This window comes from Sarcophilus harrisii, chromosome 6, assembly GCF_902635505.1.
Source record: "Sarcophilus harrisii chromosome 6, mSarHar1.11, whole genome shotgun sequence".
Taxonomy (NCBI): Eukaryota; Metazoa; Chordata; class Mammalia; order Dasyuromorphia; family Dasyuridae; genus Sarcophilus; species Sarcophilus harrisii.
Genome location: NC_045431.1, coordinates 98321147 through 98337032, shown reverse-complemented (window position 1 = coordinate 98337032; position 15886 = coordinate 98321147). Strand labels below are relative to the sequence as shown.

The 15886-nt window shown below is 39.1% G+C and overlaps 1 protein-coding gene across 2 annotated transcripts in view; it reads left to right on the top strand.

Annotated features, from left to right (window-relative positions):
• The first annotated feature begins 563 nt into the window (after window positions 1-563).
• The window catches only part of SH3RF1 (SH3 domain containing ring finger 1), a 202742-nt gene continuing 187419 nt past the window's right edge, over window positions 564-15886 (top strand). For both annotated transcript variants that reach the window (XM_031941929.1, XM_031941930.1), the window contains exons 1-2: window positions 564-917; window positions 3213-3678. In XM_031941929.1, the coding sequence (XP_031797789.1) occupies window positions 3304-3678 (375 nt within the window). In that variant the 5' untranslated portion in view covers window positions 564-917; window positions 3213-3303. The remainder of the gene's footprint in view (window positions 918-3212; window positions 3679-15886) is intronic.

Sequence of the window (15886 nt, the reverse complement as noted above, 5' to 3'; positions counted from 1 at the left end):
TGGTTCTGCACACATACATTGTATCTAGGATATACTGTGACATATTTAACATGTATAGGACCGCTTGCCATCTGGGGGAGGGAGGGGAAAAATCGGAACAGGAGTGCAAGGGATAATGCTGTAAAAAATTACCCTGGCATGGGTTCTGTCAATAAAAAGTTATTAAAAAATAAAATTAAAAAAAAAAAAAAAAGAAAGAGAACTTCCTGGGGGCAGGGGCCGTTTTTACCCTCTTTGTATCGAGGGCGCTGAGCACTGATACCTGGCCGGCCCGCTGGCACGCTGTAGCCTCCGTTAGAACGAGAGCCTCTAGGAGACGGGGAGCCCTACTACCTGTGCCTGCCTTTGTGTCCCGGGCGCTCAGCGCACGGCCGGCACTTCCTAGATGCCCTCAGCCTAGCCTGCCTGGAGTGCGCCCCGGGCCCGGGCTCGGGCTCCCGCCGGAGCAGCCCGAGCGCCCGGAGGTCAGCGGGCCGGGTAAGCGCACGCTGCAGGGCGCCGCCGGGGCGGCCGGGCGCCGAGGGGCGGCGCTGTGTGCTCGCGGCCAGGCGGGGCCGGGCTGCGGGCTCCTGGCGCCCCGGGGGCTCGGGCCGCCGCCGCTTCTCCGCCGCCTCCTCCCCTCTCCCTTCTCCTTGGCTGGGAAAGTGGGAGGTGGCGCGCGCGCGCGGGCGTGTGTGTGTGTGTGTGTGTGTGTGTGGGTGCAGGGGGCGGCAGAGAGGAGTCTGCTGCGTGCCGCCGCGTCGTCGGAGACAGACAGACTGACACCCTCGGAGGCGGCGGAGCTGGGGCTGCCGCCGCTGCCGTCCCGCCTCCTCCCCGCCGCCGCCGCTGCCGCGCCCGCGAACAAAGAGCAGAGGCGGCTCCGGACCGGGAGCGGGGGCCCCCTGGCCACGGAGGGGCCGCGCAGGAAGGAGATGGTGGGTGCCCTCGCCTTGTTCCCCTCCCTCCGCAACCCTCCTCCTCCCTCTCCCGCTCTTTCTCGCTGCTCTCCCCCGGCGGAGATGCCTTCCTTGCCGGAGCGCGGGGGAGCCGGCTCCGCTTGCCGGCTGGTCCCTGCGGGCGCCCGGGCATCCAGGAGGGAATTGGTGAGATCCGGGATCCGCGGCGGGGCTTCCGCGGCCGGGCGCCGGGCTTGGCGTGGGGGTCCTCTCCGGGCTTTCCCGGGACCCCCACCCCCCCGGGGGAGTCTGTTTCCATGGGGACTGTTATCTCCTTACTTCTCCCGTCCCTTTCTCCAAGGGCTTTCGTGTTTTGCCCCCCCCCCCCCCCCCCCCCAACTCTGTGTTGAGCTTAGTTTCGCAACTCAATTCTACGCATTTATTTTTAAGTCCTTGAAAACTTCCAGCAGTCGTGCGTGTGCGTGTGCGTGTGTGTGTGTGTGTGTGTGTTCGTGCATGCGTGTGTTTGGCCCCTGGCCCAACCGAGAGGCGCAAGCACAGAGGATCCTATTTAATAAAACCCACATTCTGCGGCTGGTTTCCTCTTTACCCACTTCCCCCATCCCCTTGCCTTGGCTGCTGCAGCCCTTGACCTTTCCCGCTTGGAAGTAGCCACGCTGTGCCCCAAACACCTTGCTGTGGGGTGTGTCTGTCGGAGATACAGAAAGTGAGAATGGGGGGGGGGGTCTCTGTCTAGTATGTCCCTCCTTTCTTGAGTCTGAGCTCATCTGTAAGGATTGGCTTTTGGGGGGTCGGGGGGTGAAGGGAATGAGGGGATGGAAGTGGGGAATGACTTTATTTATTTATTTATTTTTTTTAAACAAACTCAGTAGTCGAATCTCCTATTCTGCCAGCAGCTCTGTAGGCAAAGATTCCCCATCGTCAGATTCACAATTATTTTTGCTTGTTGTCTAGAATGGAATTAGGGCAAGCAGTTTAAATAAATAAGCAAGCAAACAAGCAAACAAACAAATCTGTGTACTGGAGAGTTTGTAAATGATTGCTCAGGAGATGAAAATTGGTATAAATGGCTGCTGTTGTAATTTATAAACTTTCAAACCAATCTTTTCAGGGATATCCTTGGTCTTAGAATCCAAAGTTGGAAAGTACTTTATAATCATCTAAGTTCCAGCCTCTCATTTTGCAGAATTAACCTTTTTTTTTTTTTTTTTTTCTAAATGAGAACTATTACATAAACTCATTGTTAAGACTAGATAAGAAACATATGATTTGCAGTTGCTTATTGGCTAGAGGTCTTACTGCTGTAGTGGTCAATAAAAGTTGGGTTCAAATCCAGTCTTTGATGCATACTGCCTGTGCTCCTAATGCAAGTTATATCGCTTTTCCCTATTCCAGACAAACTTCTAATTCTAAAAGTTACAGACAAGTGGTTAATCTGCATCAGGGGAGGGTTTCCACCTTGGGAGTGCCCCTGCTCTTGAAATAACAGCCCTAGACCTCATACTGGAGCCAGTTTATCACAAGTGATCACAGGCAGCAGAATTTGTTAAACTCTAAAGTGGTTTGAAAATTGGAGCTTTGTTGGATGTTAATGGTAATTTCAGGTAAAGAAAACTTTAAATTGGCATTTGTTTAGTTTTGCATTTGAGCCAAATACAGCAGTTAATAGCACTATGATGGTCAAAGAAATTATCTTCTTTATTTCATTTCATGAATTGCATTTATTACAGAAATCCTTCTGTAATAAGCACTTAATGGTTATTACAAAACAGTGTACTTCTAAATAGCTTTAGGGATTATTTTTGAATTGTGCAGAAATCTTCAAAAAAAAATTGACTGACCTTTATGGGAATACTATTCAGAAGCAAAGCAGACTCCATTAAAAAAGAAATGAATGTTCTAGTTCTTGGCCTGTCTTTTATAGATCCATATGCTAACCAATCTGGAAAGGACCTTAGAGACCATTTGATTTGAAAGTGAGGAACTGAGCCTGAGGAAGGCCAGTGAGGTTCCCAAGATCACATAGTGATTTAATAGTTTTAAATTAAATTAATAATATAATTTACCATAACTTAAAGTCAGCTTCTTTTATCTAAATAAATTTCTTAAAAAGTAAATACTTGATTAGTGAACAAAAGTAACTTATTAGTAGCAGAATTGGGATATAAGCCCAGCTCTCAGGATCATGGTGTTTTGGTTTTTTTTTTTAGTAACTATGATGCCTATTGATGAACTCATTTTAAATTTTCCCCCAGATCACAATATTAATTATTTATTTTTTCTTTTTTTCCCCCCTCTACCTACCAATTCCAGAGGAGAATCTGAATAGGCATGGATGTTACATGAATCACTTTAAGGGAAGTGAACAACTATGAAGGCTTTTTTCTCAGTAAACTAGATAAAGATGGATGAATCTGCCCTGTTGGATCTGTTGGAATGTCCCGTGTGTTTAGAACGACTGGATGCTTCTGCAAAGGTCTTGCCTTGCCAGCATACATTTTGCAAACGATGTTTGCTGGGGATTGTCGGTTCTCGAAATGAACTGAGATGTCCAGAATGCAGGACTTTAGTGGGCTCTGGAGTTGATGAGCTACCCAGTAACATCTTGTTAGTTAGGCTATTGGATGGAATCAAGCAGAGACCTCGGAAACCAGGTGCCAGCAGCGGGATTAACTGCACAAGTGCTCTAAGGGTCCAGGGCAGTGCTGTTGTGAATTGTGGCTCAAAAGATCCCCAAGGTGGACAGCAACGAGTGCAGGCCCGGAGTCCCCCAGTCCGAGTAAGTAGCCAAGAAACAACTAGTTGGTGTACCACAATAAGTACATGGAAGACTAGAGCTCTCTCCTTGCTTCCATTTATTCATTAAGAAAACAAGTGCTTTTGAAACTGGTGGTAAATTATCTATTTCAAAATATCTCAATACCTTCTATATGTGTTCTCAACTAAAGTAAGTTTTTTTTGGGGGGGTAATTATGAAATTATTCAAACATAATTGAAAAGAGTGTGGTAACTTGTAAAATGTTGATTACATGTGATTGTGATTTATTTTGATTTTAACTTTATTTAATTACATATGTCCGGAATAGAGAATCAGCCCAATGACATTATTTTCTGCTTCTAGTTGTGGTGGTGGTTTGGTTTTATGAAAGCATGCTACTGTATTTGTAGGAGGAGTTCTTAACAGACCACAGCCACAGGTAGGTCAGTTTTGTTGCCACGGCAACAAAATGTCATTCTGGACTGCTCAGAGGCTGTGGACAATCTAGTCACATGCTTTTTTTTTGTTTGTTTGTTTGTTTTTGTTTTACTGAGAGTACAATAAAATTAATTCAGCAAGATCCTTTATTAGGGCTTGGATATAGGCCTGAGTTGGGGCTGGAAAAAAATTTTAAGTGATATTCATAATGTGACTGCCTACCAAGACTTGAAAACAACCAAGGAAAAGGCATTTATTAAGTACCTAAGATAAATGACTCAGTGGATAGGACTAGACCCAGGAAGACCTGAGTTCAAATTTGGAAGGTACTAGCTGTGTGATCCTGGGTGAGTCACTTAAGCTCTGTTGGCCCTTCATCCTCTGGAGGGGAAATGGCAAACCACTCCAGGATCTTTGCCAAAACCCTGGGTCACTGGTGACATAACGAGTCAAACAAGACTAAAAAGAAACAAGGAGCCAAGTGCTGTGGTAGTCACTAGCAATGTACAGATTTTGAAAGTGAGATTGTTCCTGCCTTTGATGAGCTTAGGATCTGAGCGGACCTGGAGAACACTTGTATAAAATACCAGGTCTGGAGTTAAATGGCCTGAGATTGAATCCCAGTGTGGCCATATGATACCTGTGTGACGTAGGCAAGTCACTCTCTGTTTGCTTATCTATAAAAATAGATAGTGTTGACTAGATGTTCTCTAAGGTCCCTTATAATTCTACATTTATGGTTTTGTGAAGTTTGATACAAAATAACTTTTTTGGGAAGCCCATAGGGGCTGGGCATGTCAGGAAAGGCTTCAGGTACATTGCAGGTACAGAGCCTTTCTCTTTGAAAAATCAAATGTATTTCTTAGGAATAAGCCATTTTATTAGGTAAGGTCAGAAGTCAGGGTAGTGATACTATCTTATAATAAGATAGTATTAATATAAGTATATTGTTTTTTTCCCTATTACTTTTTTTTGTAAAGGTAGAAAAAGTAGTTAAGTAAATAGTTTCATTTGTAAATGGAGCAAACTATTTTAGAAATTGGCCAAATTGTAACTGATACAGTTTTAATTCAGTTATTTTTGCTTATGAATTGTACAGTTGATAGGACCTTAGATTTAATGCTCCTTGAGTTGATTTTGTAATTGAGCAAGTTGAAGACCAGAGTTATTTTAACCCCTAAAGGTTTATAAGTCTTTTTCTTCCCAATAACCCTGGTAAGGTAAGTAGAACAATTTTTAAAATCTCTGTTATACATGTGAAGCAACTGAGGCTCAGAGAGATGAAATGTCTCCATCCAAGTTTACACAGGTGTTAAGTATCAAAATAGACTTGATTCCAGGTTTCAACTGGAACACCTGTGCTTTTCCCCTCACAGTAGGGTGCCATGTCTATTATTGTAACCTTCCATTGAAAAATAAAGCACTTTGTAGTTTCTTTTGTAGTTTCTTTTGACTTACTACAGGAATGCTTCATCTTGCAGGCATTAGATAATATAGATTTCACCTAGAGTGGATGAGGAGCAGCTGGTTGGACTGCAGTTGGAACAAGATGTGGTTGTTGCAAGCACTAGGTTGCTTCTGCAGCCATCCCCCTGGGGATGGCCCAGGTTTAGAAAGCTGATCCTTTGAACCCATCTCTGGCAGAAACGTTTGATGATCTTTTCTTTTGATTCACATTTTAACATTTCTGAGAGAGAGAGAGAGAGAGAGAGAGAGAGAGAGAAAGAGAGAGAGAGAGAGTGATCCTTTTCAGTATTTGGAGCCCATGTGCTATGGATTAAATAAATACACAGGTCCCCTCAGCACTCTTCTTGGCATTTGTTTATTTCCTGGACTCTTTCAAGAAAAATTCTGCAGGAAACAAGGCATGAGGAATTTCACTCATGAATATTTTAACTAGAGAACCAGTCATCACATTGATAATTTCTGAGACACCTGACCCAGGTCTGCTTCCTTTAATGACAGGGGATATTAGCTTCTTTGGAAAGGTTTTGTTTCACTCTTAATTAGACTAGTGGAGGGATAGCTTCTGGCTATGAATAGAAAGTGTCTTTGTTGTTGACACATCACTTTACATGTTAGGAGGAATGCTCTGAATGTTTGATCATCGGTAAAAAGAATTTAGGGGAGAGGGCTCAAGTATTCAACTCAACAGCTAAAAGATTTAGAGCTAATAATTTACAGCCAGGGTTTTCTTTGTAGGAGTGGAATCTGCTGCATACCTTCATTGACCTAGAGCTGGAAAGGACCTCTGAGGTCCTCTAGACTAATTCCTTTATTTGGAAGATGAGGAAATAGGAGATTCAGAGTGGGGAAAAGTGGTTTGCCTCAGGTAACACTGGCAGAAAAGTGGGTGAGCAGGTATTCAGACCCATGGCCATTAACTCCAAAAGACAACATTCCTTCCAACTGTACCTTGTTATCTCCCTACATAATAACACCCACACAATTCAATGTGTTTTTGAACTGCTAAGGTATGTCAGCTATGCATTGCTGTGTAAACAGTTGTTAGTATTTATGGCAGCAATACCAGTTAGTGGTTGATAGTATTTTCCTAATTTTTACAATTTTCATATTTTATGACTACCTAATTGTGGTCTCTTCTGGCATAAGGATAGTAAAGAACCTGAGATTTTATCAGCACAGGAATTCCTGGTATGGGAATTCCCTCCTGCAGAGCAGATCAGAAACATATTAGTTAGTAAATAAATTACATGGAGTGACATGATGCACATAGAGTAAAGGTGATTTGACTTGTGTCACAGAGGCAATAAATGTCAGAAGTGCTATCAGAACCCAAGGTTTTCCTGATTCTGAAACCAAGTATGTTGTATATTAACTTGTGATATCTTTATATAGAGAAAAATTGTTTTTTTTTAAATTTCATAATAGCTTTTTACTTTTCAAAATACATGCAAGAGTTTTGGATGTTCACCCTTGAAAAACTTTGTGTTCCAAATTTTTCTCTTTCCTTCCCCATTTCCCTCCTTCCCTAGACAGCAAATAATCCAATATAGATTAAACATGTACAGTTCTTCTAAACATATTTCCACATTTATCATGCTGCACAAGAAAAAAATCAGATCAGAAAGGGGAAAAAGAAAAAGAAAACAACCAACCAAACAGCAACAACAAAGATAAAAATGCCATGCTGTGATCCCCACTCAAGTCTCCATAGACCTCTCTCTCTGGATGAGCATGGCTCTTTCCATTACAAATCTAAGAAAAATTGTTTTTAAAGAAACTTATCTTGCTGTTTTCTACAACTTGGATACAGTAGTAGGGATAGGTAAAAATGGGAATAAAATATGTTGATTTTATTGAAGTAGAATAATCGGGAAAAGCCTAACTCAGATCCTCCCGCATACACATAATATGACTGTGGGGAAAGTCATTTTACTTCTCTGTGCCTCAGTTTCTCCATCTGTAAAATGGAAGTGTTGGGCCTGATGATTTTTAAGGTCACTTCTAGGGCTAAATCTGTGTCCGATAAGGGATGACAAGTATTTCAGTACTTATAAGGCACTAGTTAACAGTACCTTTTGTGCAAAGAATTTAGATTTTAGAATTTAATTCAGAATAAAAAGTGATAGAAATACATTCCATTGGATGCATGTTTTCTAAACATTTTAATAATTCCTGAGAAATAAGAAGTTGCAGTTTGTGGATGGAACGGGACTGGCACACGTACCCATAACACAGCTTCTCGAGCAGATTCAATGAGAGTGCCATCCTGCCAAGGATGCATGCTTGTCAGAAGACATTTTTAAGTGACAGCCCGAGTAGCGCTCGCGTTACCGCGTGTTGTCACTCAGCTGAAAGTGACAGTACTTGGAGCCTCACGTGAGTTTGTTAGCGAGCGATGTCCCAGTTTGTCCCTTTTGGCTTTCTCACGCCCTTGCTGAGAAGGGCGACTTTTATCGGCAGATCTGAACATCTCCAATATGTTCTGCACACACACACACACACACACACACACACACACATATAACTATATAATTAGTTATAACTATAAGAGTAGTAAACTATATAAAACTATATAATATGTAACTATATATAAAACAGTAAACTTTATAAAACTATATTATAACTAACTATAAGATAGTAGTAAACTATAATATATAAACTATATATACAAAACTATATAATATATAACTATACATAAATATATATAACTTATATAAAATTACTTATTACTATATAATAAATATAACTATATATAAAACAGTAGTAAACTATATAATATATATAACTATATAAAATAGCAAACTATACGAAACTAATATATATAACTATGTAATATATACATATATAACTATGTAATATATATACATATATAACTATATATAGTTACATATACTATATATAATAAACTATATAGAACAAGAAGAGAGACATTATGAGGACATGATTTGAATTTGAAAATATTGAACTTAGAGTCTGTGTGACCTTGGATAAGTTATAATCCATTTGGCTTCAGTTTTTCATCTACAAAATGAGCAGGTTAGAATTAGATCTTCAGTGTGATGGTCAATTTTTAACAACCTGCTCTCCAAAATATACAGGACACACTTTAAAATTTAATCTGCATTATTAACATTTTCTCCAACATTTTCTTAAACCTAGATTAAACCACCACCACTACCACAACTGGGAAATCAGGCATTCTTCTTGTAGCCTTTGCCAATTTCCAAGGTACAAATGCTCACAGTGAAAATTTAACACTCAGCTCTCAGGAGGAGCTGTCTCCAACACATGATAGGTTAGATGACTCTCAGAAATCCTTTCAATTCTAAATCCTGATCCTGTCATTAGGGGTCAAATAAAGGTTATGGCCGACAACAGTAATAGTTTACAACATCATAATTTATAAGACAAATTGTGATAATTTAGGACTTAGAAGGCACATTTTTCACAACAGCTTTGTGACATTGGAAAATTGAGTGTTATTATCCTCATTTTGTAGATGAGGTCTTGGAGACTCAGTGTGTGGAAGCTAGGATTTTCAAGAGAAAATGATCACTGGGATGATCAATCAGTTAAGGCTTCTTGAAGAAATTGAGATGAAGATCTGGACTTTGAAAGATGGGATTTGAATAGATAGAGGAGAGTTGGGGAGGGACTTTAGGCAGGGAACAGAGGTGAAGATGCTATTTTACTCCTGGCTCTTAGAATCCCAACCTTTGTTCTGTAGTCCACTGTGGCTCCCACCTTTGTTCTATAGTCCACTGTGGCTCCCTAGTCTCTTTCTCTTAAATTTACCAGTTCCATTTCACAAGGGAATGGCATTTAAAATGCCTACTCTGTGTCCATGAAAAAATGAATGATAACCTCTCATTCACCCTTGTTTTTGACGGTCCCTCAAAGCTTAGGAGTGTATGTAGCCATCAGTGCCAAGCCAAGAGGAAGGCAGGGGTTGTTTCCTGAATGATGGCATATGGGTATATGTAAATATAGCCATCTTAAAGATAGATGTGTGAGCGAGCTCTTCAGTGGAAGCTGGAAGAGAATGGAGGTGCCATTTCAGATGGTTGACAGCAGCAGTAAGCAGTAAATTACTTGAGTTGTGAAACAGGGAGAAAAGTAAGCAGTAGGAGGGCTGGAAAATGAATTTTTTAGCTGTATTAAATATAGTACAGAAAGGCGAGGACTGTTAAGTTTTAAATATTTTTCTATATTCTAAGGAAATAAATATTTTAAAATAGTAAAAAAAACTCCTCCTTAAATATACATATATGTAAAATATATAATGAATATAATACTTCATGAGGGAATATGAATTTTGATTATTTTTATTGTTTATTTAGCAACTGTCTCCATGTAATAAGGAATCACTTTTATTCTGTTGAAACGTAGAAGTGAGAGTCTAATTTCAGAGGCTTCTGTTATATTTGATTGCTTCTGGGATCCATGATTCATTCTTGGATGGGGAAGTGGTTACTTGAGAGATGAAAGACCTCTTTCAGACACTTACTAGCTGAGGGACCTGGAAAAATGGTTAAATCTGCCTCTGGTTCCTCATTAGAAAAATGGAATACCTCATAGGGTTGTTGTGGCCATCAAACAAAGTACCTGAAAGCATCTTGTAAATGTCAGCTCTTCTTGTTACTGATCCCCAAGTGGATCCGCTCTAACCCTTGCATGCACAAGGCTCCTGTCTATCCTGTATATTTTTTTTTCAGACTTCACTGATGGCATCCTGACTCTGTACCACTTCTCCTTGTAATGGATTCTTCATGGTGTATGGCATCCTGTTCCCTCTCTCTGGCCCTATCATGTAAACGCATCTCCATTCACTTGGCCATTTAATGAATGGCTACAATTAATGAATGGCCAGGACTGAGGGCAGCTTGGGAGCTAGCCCTCTAGTAATGAGTTTCAGGACTTAGCTAGTTTGGTCCAAAGGGAAAAGACATAGTTTGTTCCCTGCACCATACCTCAAGCTTTTCCAAGTTGATCCCCAGCATCACCTCTGAGAATACAAAGTCCTCTCCATGATGAGAAATAATCTAGTTTTAAATTACATAAGACACCTCAGACAACTTTTAGAGAGTGATCAAGTTTAAAGCTAATCTTTCAAAGATCAGTTCTTTTTAAAATTTTTATTAAAGTTTTTTATTTTCAACATTGACTCTTGAAAAATCTTGTGTTCCAATTTTTCCCCTCCTTCCCCCCATCCCTTCTTCTAGATGGCAAGTCATCCAATATATGTTAAACATGTTAAAATATATATTAAATATATAATAATGTATATATAATATATTAAATATATAAACATGTTACATATATCACATATTAAATATAAAATATATTTTGTATATTTTAATTACTCTATATAATAATATATTATATAAAACATATCATATATTATGTATTAAATATATATAAATATTTTAATATATTGAATATATAATATACTAAATTATATATATTAAATTGTATAAATATGTGTACATATTTATACAGTTATCTTGATGAACAAGAAAAATCAGGTCAAAAAGAAAAAAATGAGAAAACAATGCACACAAACAACAAAAAGAGTAAAAAAGCTATGTTGTGATTCACCCTCAGTTCTCACAGTCCTCTCTCTGGGTGTAGATGGCTCTCTCTATCACAAGATCATTGGAACTGGCCTGAATCATCTCCTTGTTGAAGAGAGTCAAATCTATCAGAATGGGTCATCATATAATCTTTTTGTATACAATGAAAGATCAGTTCTTTTAAAAAATGTTAAAGGGTCACAGAGGGACTTGGGAAGGATACCAAAGACAAAATTCATTTATCTCCAATTGGGGAAGAAATTCTCCTCTCTAACTCCATTTCTTCTCTATTCTGTGCTACTTGACTCTCCACTAAGGCTCAGAACTTTGGCTAGTACTATTAATTAATAAAGCTTAATTATATATTAAATATGCTTTTATGGGCCAGTCTGAGAGTGTAATTCTCATTAATACTTTTTTTTTGGGGGGGGGGACAATATTCTGAGTTCCAAATTGAATTTTTGAGTCATAACCTATTGGGATAATGGAGGAGTTTGTTACCTATTGTATAAAATGCATTTTAAGTTACATATTGTATATGTGAGAATTTTTATCCTTTACTTATTTTCTTTTTTAGTTTTAAATTAAATGTAGGAATAGATACTGGTTTTTGTTTTTTGTTTTTTGTTTTTGTTTGAGAGGCACTTAGGGTTAAGAGACTTACCCAGGGTCACACAGCTAGACCCGAATAGATACTATAATTCAGGTGATCTGAATCCTGGGTCTTTTAGCTTGGTTCCTCTATTTACCTTCAAAAGCTTCAGAATGGACTCTTATTTGGAGTATTCTGAAAGTGAATTTTAAGAAAAGCAAATATATTCTCCTGTCAGTGAGAGATACTTTTAGGTCTCATCTTATGTTCTTATGCTTTTTATTTATACGTGAGAGATTTTTTTCCTCTCTGGATGACACTGAGAAGATTATAGTTCTTGAAGAAGGCATAATAAATTCCTGGTCCAGTTATCTGTGTATTGAATATTTCTATATTTAGAGCTCTTTCTTATAACTGGAAACTGGATATCTAGTTATTGCATTCTCCAGCAGTTATTATATATAAGATTTTGGAAATTCAATGACACTGTGTTTTACCTCATTCTCAAGAGCCTAAATGTTTTAATTTATAAAGAGTATAGATTGATAGTTTTGGCTTATCAAAAATAATCTTCTAAAACAAAATATAAAGTAAGAAAGGAAAAAGGTGGTCATATATTTTTTAAGTCTCTACCAAGCTTTATTGCTGTACACATTTTAGTATCTCAGAGTTTTTGTTGCCAGAAAGTTTTTTTCTTGTATTAAATATAAATCCCCATGGCTTCAACTTAATCACATTTCCTCTTGTTCTGTTCTTGGTGGAAAAGAAGAGCTTGATCACATGCTATCTTCCATATCTGCAAAAATTCAAATTAAGATTCCATCTCTCATCTCTCCTTTAGGCTAAATAACTCCATTTTCTTTTTATTTCCTCTTAGGACCTATAATGATTTTTGGTTGCTGTCCCTTGGATTTTCTCCAGTTCTTTGCACATCTTGCTTAAGTTTCAGTCTGGTAGAGCCCCCAGGACTGTAATAAAGTTCTGACTAAGGTTTAGGACTGTGGAAGGATTATCACATGGCTCCCCTGCACTTTCCCACTTGCTTTTATATCTTTATGTCCTCTGTATGGCAGGGGGGTGGGGAAGAGCTGTAGATTGGGAGTTGGAAGTCTTGGGTTTGCGTTCTCACTCCTCCAACCTTGAAAATGGATGAAAAATGGTGGGTGGGTGGGAGGGAGGCAATAATATTTGCCCTGTTTATTTACCCCTTTGTAAGGCTTAAAGCCTGGGCTGAATGTAAATTATTATTATTGGGAATGATCTTTTTGAACGACTTCAAGATTTATTCCAATCTAGCCCAACCTGAATTGGAACAGCAAATCCCTCTCCAGCATCTCAAACATCTGGTCATCCTGCTTCCCCTGGACGATCTCCAGTGATGAGGAACTCATTACTCCTTGAAACTGCCCATTACATTTTTGAACAGACCTCTCTATTAGGAAGTTTTTCCTTTCTTACACTGAGCTGAAATTTGCCTCTCTGCAGCTTTCCCTCATTCCCAATTCTGCCTTCTGGGGCGAAGGCAAACGAATCCAATCCCTGTTCCACATGGCAGCGATCAATGACCTAAGAACAGCTGTAGCGGTCCCTGAAGTCTCTCCTTTTTCTCATAAATATCCCCGGTTCTTTGCACTTATTCTCCTAAGGGCATATCTTCAAGGTTCTGAAGGATCCCGGACATTCTCCTTTAGCCAGCCCTTCCTAAAATATGCCAGTAGGGCTGAACAGATTTCTCTAGGTCTGGTCTGCTCTGCTCTGAGCAAGGGACACTGAGATTCTCACAGGCCTCCTGGATGCTTCTTAGAGGAATTTAGCTCATGGTCCCATTAATTGTAATATAAAATATGACTCCTGGGGGAGTCTTGCTACTGACTAATGGAAAATATGACATAGTTAACCATAGCATCATCAAATTCTAGAGACAACATGTACTTATAAAATAAAATTAAACCTACTGGCTATGGATGAAGGGGACGGAGGAATAAGAAAAATGGAAAAAAAAATTAAAAAGTTCTTTTCTCTCCAAGAAGTCTCCTTCACTTCTACCCCCTCAAAAAACATCACAGACTCCTAAGGTTTCATAAATTCTCTCTCTGTAAGACAAGGAAGAGCTGGGAGTGTGAGGAAACAGAATGTAGCACCAGTAAATTGGTCCCAGGAGGCCCTTTATACATTTTTTGTATCAGACTTCTGGTCATAAAAACGAGAGGGGAAAGATTATCAGCTGTATTTCTCTGTTCAAGTTATTCCTTGAGATGCTTAATCTATAAGGTAGTTTGGAATTCTTATAGAAATTTTAATGGAAAAAATGAATGTTAAAATTTTATTTTATATATAATAGGGAAATATTTAATTAAATCAATAAAATATATTAAAATATGAATGCAGAAGACTTTTGAGTACTTAGTTCCATTACTTTCTTGAGAAGAAACAAACTCTGATATAGACAGAGAATCAATAGTGAACTCAACTTTTTATCACAGAGTAAATAGCATGGGAGTGTGAGAAATTCAAGGAAATGAATTTTTTCTTTTTTTTTTGTTCTGAACCTGTCACTTTATTGCTACAAGGAGCTCTTAGGGAGGGAAAAGCAGTGTTGACTGATGCCTGCTGGCAACTAGCCTGCCAAGTTGTCACTTTAGTGGCTCAGGCAGTGACATAACTAGAGGCCTGGACTTAGTAAGACCTGAATTTGAATCCTACCTCAGACTTTCCTTAACTGTGTGACTCTCACCTTAATCTCTTTAAATTTCCACCTTTGCAAAATTGGGATAATAAGAGGGTTGCTGTGAGCATGTTTGGTACCTTATTTGCAAGTTCTTAAATCTTTTTCCACTCATGATCACTTTTTTGCTTTAGAAATTTTTATGAGACCCCAGGTATATAGGTATATAAAATAGGGATACAAATCAAACATTTACTGATAATAAATCATAATTTTGTGACCCTCACATTTAGTTACGAGACCCTATAGGGATGTCTCAATCCACAGTTTTAGAAGCTGGGTTCTAGAGCACTGAGAAGGTTGCCAAGAATCACAGCTGGTATATGTCAGAAACAGGCCTTGAACACAGAGTTCCTATGTCATTTTACCTCTGAGGGAAAAGTTAGTATGGTTTAAATAAAATAATTTGGGTTTTTTAAAAATGTCACTGAATAATTTTTTTGTTAAGAATGAGAATGGCATTTGAATTAGGCAAATATATATATATATATTTATATATTATATATTCAGAAAGCTATTTTATTTTTCCCTTTTATTTTAAGCATCATCTTTCCTACAGAACACAGAATATTGTAGCAGTCATGTGCTAGATGATCCAGGATTTATGATTGGGCAATTAAACAATAACCGCTTTTCTCGGTTGCTTTAGGGTGAGAAGAGCAATTTCAGTTTTTGACACTATCGTAATTTAAAAGTTGCCATGAAATTGGTTTTTAAAACTTTGTTTTTCCTTTGGATATTACGTTCTTGGATCAACAGTAATGGGGAGTAGGTAGTGGTGGTGGTATTGGAGGTGCTGGTACTGGTCGTAGTAATAATGATCCTAACAAAAGGTAGCAGATTGTAGTTTGCTGTGCACTTTACTTAGGCTATCTCAGCCCTCACAGTACTCCTGGGAAGTAGATGCCTGAGGTGGGTAATTATTGACTTAGACTCTGCAAAGTGTCTGGGCTAACAGGATGTCACTACATCTCTTAAAGGAGAAAAACCCAATTTTAGCAGACTTAGGAATGGGTTCCTTCTGTCCCTTGTGAGTAAGTCTTTGCCTTGGGCTCACTGTTTGTGAAAGGAGGGCAGCAGAAAAACTTGATCACCCGGAAAACTCTACAGACTAGACCTACAAATGTGAAAATGCAGTTTATTTGGATGTAGTAGGCTTGGCTTGAGTGTATACTGAATCCACCCTCACCTTACACACCCAGAGGCTCTCCTCCCTGTGTTTGTGGGCAGCCTAGCAGAGTCATTGTATATTGGGAGAGATAGAAATCCTAACTTCCAGTCTCCTGTTGGCAAATGTACTCCTTTGGCACAAATGTATTTGATCAAAGGTCATGTGAACGGCATTTAGGAGAGAACAATGAGTATTTAAAAGCTATGGCAAATATCTACCATCATAAAAGTAAACAGAAGCATGGCGGCCTGAGCAGGAGGGGA